At 30.8% G+C, this 10,758-nt stretch overlaps 1 protein-coding gene across 2 annotated transcripts in view; it reads left to right on the top strand.

Annotated features, from left to right (window-relative positions):
- The window catches only part of LOC111624610, a 114,047-nt gene extending 104,007 nt beyond the window's left edge, over positions 1-10,040 (top strand). For both annotated transcript variants that reach the window (XM_023367508.1, XM_023367509.1), the window contains exons 5-9: positions 5,991-6,190; positions 6,577-6,971; positions 7,949-8,096; positions 9,468-9,714; positions 9,800-10,040. In XM_023367508.1, coding sequence (XP_023223276.1) covers positions 5,991-6,190; positions 6,577-6,971; positions 7,949-8,096; positions 9,468-9,714; positions 9,800-9,975 — 1,166 coding nt within the window. In that variant the 3' untranslated portion in view covers positions 9,976-10,040. The remainder of the gene's footprint in view (positions 1-5,990; positions 6,191-6,576; positions 6,972-7,948; positions 8,097-9,467; positions 9,715-9,799) is intronic.
- The last annotated feature ends 718 nt before the right edge of the window (positions 10,041-10,758 follow it).

The following is a 10,758-nucleotide window of genomic DNA, read 5'->3' as shown; positions in this document are numbered from 1 at the left end:
CACATCCATTTATATATATATATATATATATTTATAATCACTTATATAATATAATTTTATTGATAAAATTTCGTTTTATAACATGAAATTTTATAAAATTATTTATATGTTTTTCCTATTCATTATTTAATAGATTTTTTTTCCTTTTTTTATATAATAATTTAATTTTTAGAATCACTGATACTGATAAACAACAGACGAAATTAATTCTCTGAAATTATATATATTTAATATTAGAGACTCTTTGAAGTCTTTGCTTAGGTCTTGTGTTTTCTTTTATTATAATTTCACACCGATTTTTATGATTATGATTGGTGGGATGTCAATTTTTAAACTTATGGATTCAGAATTTGTAGATTTTTAATCAATTTTACTTGGAAAATTTCGTTTTATTGTAGTAGTAAGCATCAGGAATTGTTCACGAGGTTGAAAATTGCACCCATAAGAAGATAGTGACGTGAAAAGTAGCTGACTTAATTTCTATAATTTTATGTAAATTTCTTCCTTTAAAGTTATAAAATAATATAATATAACCTTTATACTTAAATGTTAAGTAATTTTGCGCATTATTTTATCAGGTTTAATTGATTTGTTACTGAAATCATACCCGTGAGACTTACTCGAATCGCATAAAATCGGATGAAAATTCAAATTAAATTCTCCTAGATCCTCACTTAAATTCTCTCAAATCCGCTCTGAATTTCTTTTTATATATTTATTCCTCTTCCGAATTCTTCTAAAATTCGAGTTTAAAATTCTCCTGAATTCGAATTAATTTAAATTTTCTCTTAAATCCTCTTCCAGATTCTCGTATAATCCTAAATACAATCTTCTAAATCATCTCTTAAAATTAATATCTTTACAATTCTTCTTAAGTAGACGAATAAGATAATTTTTTAAAAAGTTTTCTATGAGGTAACTTTAATTTTATGCAATTTAATAAGGAGAAAAAGTAATGATAAATCTTTATAAAATTAATGGAAAGTGAATTTGCTCACCATCTTGGAAGAGTTCATTGAACTTCAAATGACAAACTTTCCTCGTTTCTCTTCAACATTGTCATCGTGAGGTTTCCTTCCTTCTTCCTAAATAAACTTCTTTTCAATTTCCAATAAAAATGGCTTCTTTTTTCACTGGTTAAAGATTTCAACTTTAATAGTTAGATTAAGAGCAATTTCCTGATTGAACGGTGGATTATCCAAGGGTATTGCCCCCCTTCTTCTCCTTTTATTTATCTTGAGATTGGTTCCGGAATAAAATAAAATAAAATTAATTTCGTTTCAAGTAACCCGCAGCTAATAAAAAAAAGTTTTATTTTTAATTTATTTTTTATTTTAAATTAATTTTTTTATTATTAAAATGTTGTTATTTCGCTTGAAATTCGTAGCTAATATTTGTTTAAATCATATTTTTTTTCACTTAAACTGATTCATTTCACGAAAATTTCACTTCAAATTTATTCATTCTTCGATTTAAACAGCTGAGTGAAATGAAAATTTTCAGTTTCATCAGCTGATTTTAATTTCGATTATCTGTTTCATTAAAATTAATAAATTTCATACAATTGTTATCACAATTTAATCTGTTTCAACGAAAGAAACATTGACACTGAAACAGATAAGTCACTGAAACAATCAGTTTCAATTGTGTGTTAATTTCAGTTTCAGTACAACAACATCAGTTTCAGTACAACACAGTACAACAATCAGTTTCAATTGTGTGTTAATTTCAGTTTCAGTACAACAATATCAGTTTCAGTACAACACAGTACAACAATCAGTTTCAATTGTGTGTTAATTTCAGTTTCAGTACAACACACAATTGAAACTGATTGTTTCAGTAAGCTTATCTGTTTCAGTGTCAATTTCATTGAAACATATTGGTTTAAGAGAAATTGACATTATTTAGAACATAATAGAGCAATTTATATAATTTATAGCTTTTTAGAATGCAATTTTAAATGTATTTAATTTTTTTTTTAATATAAAGAAAGTTTTCTTTTTATTAACTCGTTATCTTCTTTGAGACGTGTCTCTGTTTATGAGGAGATAAAATTCTCAAAGGTAAAAACCAACCTTCTACTCTCTCCATATTTAGTTGGCATAGGATACATTTATTGAATTTATACCATTTTTAATCTAAATTTATTCAAAAGAATTTTCTGTATTCTGTTCAAACATAAAATCATACGCTTCGGTTGTATATTATTAAGAAATTTTTACTTTATTTTTTATTAAAAAACAATATATATATATATATTAATNTGTAACCAAAGACAGTTTCAATTCTTCTCAGGGCGATAGTCATAATACCAGTGAAGCTGATATAGTGGCCTTTCAAAGAGAAGTACAAAATCTACCTCAATTCGATTCTCATGTGAGTCGTCCTTTTTAACTATTCCATTATCACTTTATAAATTTGTTCAATTTTATACCGTGTTTGTGATCGTTTATGTGTGTGTGTGTTTTTTTTTTTCAACGGATTACTTCAAAAGCGCCCATTGTTTTCCTCGTTAATTCAGTTGTGTTCCCATTAACTGCCATTGTTTTCCTCACGAACTCTCTTAGTTTACCTTAATTTTCACTGTTTTTCTCAATAATTCCCACTATTTTCCTAGCTAATTTCAATCTTTTTTTCTCATTAACTCTTGTTTTTCTTATTAATCCATACTAATTCGCATATTACTCCGGTTAATTCTCATTGTTTCTCTCACTAATTCCCATTGTTTTCCTCGTTAACTCGCAGTGTTTATCTTAATAATTCCTACTATTTTCCTTACTAATTCTCATTTGTTTTCCTCATTAATTCAAACAATAATGTTAATTAAAAGCAAAAAAATAAAATAAAAAATAAATATAAAATTAAAATTTCCCCTTTACTTTTTTACGTGTTAAAAAGCTAAAAAGTAAGGGCATGCAATATTAATTTTTAATATTTTTTTAGTAGAAATTTTCCACATAAAATCGCATTTCTGTCAAGTTATATCTTCTTCTAAAGAATATATATATATATGTTGGAAGAAAAAGAGTGATGACTGAATAAGATAGGAAGGGTAAACTTTCTCTCCTATTCATTTTTTTTTTCCTTTCATCGTGTCTGTGTAAAATACAGACAAGAAGACAGAAAAGAACTTCTCACAAAAAAATAGTTTAGTGAGGTCAGAGATGAAAGGTCACATTTGTCTCTTTTATCGAACTATTATTACTTTTTTCCTTTCCTAATTATTTCTGTCATTTTTCTTGTGTTCTTCGTTCTGTTTTACTTTCTTTCTCTTCAATTTCGGTGTGTTTTTGTAAATAAAATTTGCTAAATTTTATTTATTTTCAGTAAATTACAATTAACAGAATCTATAAAAGTATGAAAACGTCATTTTTTTCTTTTTACTTGTTTACGTACGTGAACGTTGTTTTTCTATACCTTTATCACGTGTGTCGTCATAAATACGTTAGTTTTGTTTAGTGTACAGTACATTAACTACGTCGAGTTGACATCACCACTACAATTTCTCGCAAGAAAACTGTAAGAATGACGTCAAATTGATGTAATGTGCTATAGAGTGATTCAAAAGTCAGTTAACCACGGTAAACGTTTTCTGATTTATGTTCAACAGAGTATTTAGGCCTATAAGCGAAAAATTTAAGCTCGGGTTAACTGACTTTTGAACCAGCTTTTAATTCTTTACAAATCTAAGGTGATTAAGTTCATTATTGATAAAATTTATTCCGTAATCATTGAATAAACTATGTTCTATTTAATTTTAATGATTAATTATTTCGTTATACCACGCATTCTTAAGCATATATTGTACGCTCTTATATAACTTATATTTGTATCATAGTCTGTGTTTTATTTATGATATATGTTATTATCTTAAACCTATATTTATTGTACATTATTTTATTTATGTAGTTGATTCAATTGCACGCTGGATTTTTATGCTCCTTTTTTTTTTCATTTTATGCGGGTACATTGCAACCAATCTCATTTTTCTTTAGACAAGAATGATTTTTCTTCCATCTCTTACAACTGTACACAATTTATACTTCAAAGAATATGAGTTTTTCCTTTAGTCGCGTACACTTTACACATAACTTGAGCCCCTTTGCACGACAGACTCGAGCCATCTCCCTTCTAACTGCTTAAATTATTACTACTTTCTATCCATGCTGCGATTTAGCTCATAATTCTGCTTTAATTCTCCATTAATTGAATACACTCAACTAATTAATTAATTTAATATGAGAATAGAATATGAGTTTTAATGTCACTTGGTTATTTAATAGTAGTTGTTGTATAGATTTCTATGTTATTGATGAATTTACCAGCTTATTATTGCTTAGTACTCATCTATATAACTTTATATATTGTTATACTTATGTATAAGTATATATGGAGCCATTATAGGTGGAGAGGTTATATATACGTATAACCTCCAATAACGGCCGTGTTTTTTAAACAAAAGTGCATACAAAATAAACTCTAACAACTATTTTTTTGTTTGTTTCTGTGGCCGTTTCTTCAGAGGTTTAACTGAATTATGTTCTACACTTCTTAAAATCCGTTATATATTGCAATTTCACGTATACTATAAGTTACACCAATGGCCGATTGGATAGGTTTTTATCCACTGTTGTTTTTCGCGGGTTCGTACCTCACCAAGAGACTAGCAACATGGACGTTTCCAGGTATTCATCACGTGTCAAACATCTAAATAGGGGACAGTTTCTACAGAGAAAGTCCTCCTGGGAGGCAAGTAATACCTAAATAGGGAAACAAATTTCCCATAGTTCCTGGGAGACAGAAGACCTCAACAGGGGTGATTTTTCCCACAGAAAATCCTCCTGCAGGCACCCAACATCTAAATAGACGAACAGTTTCCCCTCCTGGGAGGCACCAACACCTAAATAGGGGAGAGTTTCCCATAAAAAGTCCTTCTGCATAACAGATCGCCCAAGTATTGCTTTGCCCAATCCAATCCAATTTGACGTAATTTTTGTACTATAATTCCATTAAACAAGCTTAAAAAAAGCCTATATATAATTAGTATTTTCCCTAAAGACCCCACGACATTTTCTTAACTATCGAAGTCATATAAATACATCACACAATTAATGATACTTTCTAAAAAAACAATTCACGTCTCTCATAATCTAATTATCTAGACATACGACACCCCCGAAGGAATTACATAGCCGTATATTTCATCAGACGAATTCACCTTGATTTCCTTAATAGATTTTTCCACCATTAATCATTATATATATATATAATTCTCTCAGTTTATCACTTCAATAACTGTACCCGAGGCATTTGTACAGCTCGCCTACNTTTGTAATGCTGCAACATTCTGCCAATGATCTTATAGTATTTGCTACCGGCCCGACATCGACCCGGTGACATTTCTTCCACCAAATATATATATATATATATATATATATAATTCTCTCCGTTTATCACTTCAATAACTGTACCCGAGGCATTTGTACAGCTCGCCTACGCCGTTTTCTAAATAGACGTGGGTAATTTCCTCAGTTTATCACTTCAATAACTGTACCCGAGGCATTTGTACAGCTCGCCTACGCCGTTTTCTAAATAGACGTGGGTAATTTCCGGAATTTTGTATTACTTAATGCATCATCAACACTTATCAGTTATCTCCCCGAGGAAATGTCCCTTTTTTTCTTTCCCCCACTTCTTTCCCTTTCTCTCTCTAGTGACGTCAGAAGTGAGCATCGACGTCCCGGCCGCGTGACGTCATCCATTCCTTGGTGATTTATTACGCTTTGACGTCATCGTAAATATGACGTCGCGGCTAAGTGTATCGGATAAAGTCGATAATAATTATGTGTTTGCGGGATAAAAGGGTATAAATATAGAAAAAAAAAATGATGGGTGATGAGAATTCCGCTTGAAATAATACACGTGTACTTTATACATTATTTATAAAGTTATATATATATATTTATAAAAATATATATATTTATTTATAGGAGAGAATTTCGATTTGAGAGTTTCCAGAGCAGAAAACAGCCTTCATGTTTTATCCAAAATGGCTACGAACCCCGAATGTCTTCTATCAATTTTGAATTCCCTACAGTGCCATCTATCGTCGGTTATAGAATTATGCGATCACGTGGACGGAACTAAATTGCATAAACCCATCGCTATACTGATGAATCAGTTATTGCAAGTATGAAGCAATAAATCGCGTATTACACGCGATAATTTACTATAAAATATTTTTAAAATAAATTGAATTCGTTGTAAGGACGAATAAATAATTTTTTTTAAGTTAAAAATAAATTAATTGTGGCGCCATCTGTTAACAACTTTTTTTTTACAAAATTGAAATTGTAAGAAATTTAATTACCTTAATTACTTACAAACTATGATAGAAAAAAAATTATCGCGAAAATAATTGTAATTTCATACAATAATTGTAAGTTTAAAGGCGAAAAATTGTTAATTTCTTACAATAATTATTACAACTTAAAAAAATAAAATAAAATAATAAAAATCAGTGTGGCGCCATCTGATTTTAAAAATTGAAATTATAAAAAATTTAATTATTTACAGACTATCGTAGAAGAACATCATCGCAGGGATAATTTTAACGTCGACTGTCTGACCGCGTATCTGGGTCGTTTCCTTTACGTCATCTTAGGTTGCTTACGTGGAGGGCATTCTCTACAGTACACATCCCTATTGTTAATTAACAAGATAATCGATGCAACTATACAAAATGGCATTACTCATTATCATATAAACTCGAATAATCTGATAGTGAATGTCAACGGTGTAGAAAACAAGAGTTGGACAATTAAGAAGGAAGATGAATGGAAAAAAGAGAAGAGCATCTTAGAAATCCTCACAGATAGATCGATAGATTTAATTCTGAATGTACTAAATAATGCTATCACTCTGCACAAAAGAGTTGTGGGTACGAGACAACATTGCACACCCAGTAGGAGGTAAGAAAATGAGCAGATACACCCCCATAATTTAAATATTCTATAAGGGGAAAAAAACACACATCTAAGTAACGACCCCACTTAAGAATAAGCTAATTAGTTTGATTTTCTTTTCAATTTTTACAACAAAAAAAAAAAACGTGCCTTAAAACACGCGTGTAATTAACACGCTCGTGAAAATCAAAACAGTAAAACTCAATTAACTCGAGTCATTAATTGATTGTAATTAATAATGGCGCTTTATGTCGCCACGTGTAGATATATTGTCATTGTGCTAAGTAGGCATTATTAAACAGAGCTTTTGATCATCGATTATTCGTAAAGTGTGTTCAAAAATTAATTGTTGTTGTATTATAATGATTTGTGTGTTTGTTATGTAATTATTGGGTGTTTAAATATAAAGAGTTAATAATTAAGTTATAATATGGAAACGGTCGTTAATAATACAGTGAGAAAAATTATTTAAAGCTTTGCAAAATGGTAGTTTAATTGTTAGATGGAAAATTTTGAATTGTTTGGCTCTATGAAAATTATTAATTTATTGCGATTATTGTTAGTTTGAAGGAGGAAAAAAACTGTTAATTTAAACAAGAAAACTTGTTAATTCTATTCAATTTCTAAGGAAAAACAACTTACAATTTACTCACCTAACAATTTACGTTCCTTTAATGTATTATATATATAAAATTTATAGATAAATAATTAAGTACATTAATTATCCATTATTCTATACATAATTAAATGACTACAGTTAATTACAATAACCGCAAAGTTAGTTTTATGAAAGCAATATACAGTTAATTGTTATAGCGACATAATGTATTTAAAGCCATTAACAGTTTAATAATTACATTACGACAATAGCAAAAATGTTAAATGTTTTTTTAAAGAGTTTTAAGAACTTTGAAAAGAAATCGATAATGATTTATCAATTGTAAAACAAGTAAAAAGTAATAATGTTACTGCCTTATTTACAGATGGAGGAATTGTAATTATCATTGTCTACAGATATTGAGTGCTAGAGCAATTCTTTACCTGTCTCAAGCTGAAGAAGCACAAAAGAAATTGCTAGAGGATGGTCATTTAAAGATAATTATAGCGGCTCTCGATTCTACGCACGATCCAGTGAGTTAAATTTTTTAATATATATATTTATTTATAGGAGAGAATTTCGATTTGAGAGTTTCCAGAGCAGAAAACAGCCTTCATGTTTTATCCAAAATGGCTACGAACCCCGAATGTCTTCTATCAATTTTGAATTCCCTACAGTGCCATCTATCGTCGGTTATAGAATTATGCGATCACGTGGACGGAACTAAATTGCATAAACCCATCGCTATACTGATGAATCAGTTATTGCAAGTATGAAGCAATAAATCGCGTATTACACGCGATAATTTACTATAAAATATTTTTAAAATAAATTGAATTCGTTGTAAGGACGAATAAATAATTTTTTTTAAGTTAAAAATAAATTAATTGTGGCGCCATCTGTTAACAACTTTTTTTTTACAAAATTGAAATTGTAAGAAATTTAATTACCTTAATTACTTACAAACTATGATAGAAAAAAAATTATCGCGAAAATAATTGTAATTTCATACAATAATTGTAAGTTTAAAGGCGAAAAATTGTTAATTTCTTACAATAATTATTACAACTTAAAAAAATAAAATAAAATAATAAAAATCAGTGTGGCGCCATCTGATTTTAAAAATTGAAATTATAAAAAATTTAATTATTTACAGACTATCGTAGAAGAACATCATCGCAGGGATAATTTTAACGTCGACTGTCTGACCGCGTATCTGGGTCGTTTCCTTTACGTCATCTTAGGTTGCTTACGTGGAGGGNGGTGTTTCGTCAGGGTTGACGAGTCCGAGGGAGGGAGAAAAATAGCTTAACAGGTTGCACGGTTAATGAAGGAAAAAAGATCGATAATAATTTATTGTAGGAGCGGGTAAACAGAACGCCAGTAATTAACGTCGATATCTGGAATTCCGGGTTGAAGACGACGGTAATTTGTTTGCCACAACGAGGACAATAGTGTAAATAATTGATTGTAATAGCTTGATGAAATACGGCAACGTAACACAGGGGTTATCTGACAAGGGGAGTGGCATTCCGGGAGAACTATCTATGGGAGGATGACCCCCTCAAAAAATCCGCCGACTCCGACTCCCTTTTACGTACCAACTTGTTATGAATATGAACGGAGTCGGAGTCGGAGTCGGAGTCGGAGTCGTTGTCGGAGTCGGAGTCGGAGTCGGATGATAAGGAAGAGTCGGAGTCGTCAAAAAATCCGCCGACTCCGACTCCCTTTTACGTACCAACTTGTTATGAATATGAAACGGAGTCGGCGTCGGAGTCGATAGATTTTTACGCGACTCCACAGCCCTGGTTTTCAATTTTATTTTAATGTGTTTTATTGATGAAAATCTGTAGAATTAATTGAAATATTATTAATTTATAGCGTGTATTAAACTTATTTTACAGCAACTCCTTTGTCTAGTACTTCAAGTGGTAGCTACGTTAGCGTTGGAACCAGACAACCATACAGTGTTAATAGATAACGATCTAGCCGATTGTCTAATTCAATTGGTACTACCATCGGACGAATGGTACTATACCAATCACAGTACTAAATACGCGAGATTTGTTAAGCATCACGCTGCTAGAGTATTAGTGTACTTGGGCCTAGAGCAGAGATTAAAGAATAAAGTGTATCTCTTCGATTTATTAGGTAATTTTAAAAGATTATTTTAAGTTAATTTCTTATTAGAAATGGTCCTAAAATGTATTTTTTTTTCTTTGGGGGGGACTTTTAGAGGAACCGACTCTTCCGACTACGGCATTAGTATCGTCGGAAGAAGACAATTACATCGTTCAAACGTCACTGCCGCCATCTGTTGTCGTAGACGTTAACGGGAAGTGTAACGGGATCTCCGTGGAAACTGTCGTCATGGAGATGGTTAAAGACGTGGAAGTGCGTAGTAGTCCGTGAGTAACCCATGACAACGCGATCCGTGCTGCCATCTATTATCGAATCGAATTATTAATACATCACGTGGACGGAACTAAATTGCATAAACCCATCGCTATACTGATGAATCAGTTATTGCAAGTATGAAGCAATAAATCGCGTATTACACGCGATAATTTACTATAAAATATTTTTAAAATAAATTGAATTCGTTGTAAGGACGAATAAATAATTTTTTTTAAGTTAAAAATAAATTAATTGTGGCGCCATCTGTTAACAACTTTTTTTTTACAAAATTGAAATTGTAAGAAATTTAATTACCTTAATTACTTACAAACTATGATAGAAAAAAAATTATCGCGAAAATAATTGTAATTTCATACAATAATTGTAAGTTTAAAGGCGAAAAATTGTTAATTTCTTACAATAATTATTACAACTTAAAAAAATAAAATAAAATAATAAAAATCAGTGTGGCGCCATCTGATTTTAAAAATTGAAATTATAAAAAATTTAATTATTTACAGACTATCGTAGAAGAACATCATCGCAGGGATAATTTTAACGTCGACTGTCTGACCGCGTATCTGGGTCGTTTCCTTTACGTCATCTTAGGTTGCTTACGTGGAGGGCANGGGTTCGTACCTGACACAAGAGAACGGTCGCGTGATTTTTGCAGGATTTTATTCGCGTGTCAAACACCTAACTAAATAAGGGCTGGTTTCACATAGAAAGCCCTCCCCCTTCCACTACTGACGTCATTCATCGTTCATCGACGTCACTGAAGTACCCTAATACCCTGCT

Source organism: Centruroides sculpturatus, unplaced genomic scaffold (genome assembly GCF_000671375.1).
Source record: "Centruroides sculpturatus isolate CEXI.00-Female unplaced genomic scaffold, Cexi_2.0 scaffold56, whole genome shotgun sequence".
Taxonomy (NCBI): Eukaryota; Metazoa; Arthropoda; class Arachnida; order Scorpiones; family Buthidae; genus Centruroides; species Centruroides sculpturatus.
The sequence above is the reverse complement of the archived record's forward strand: the minus strand, read 5'-3'. Positions and strand labels throughout refer to the sequence as shown.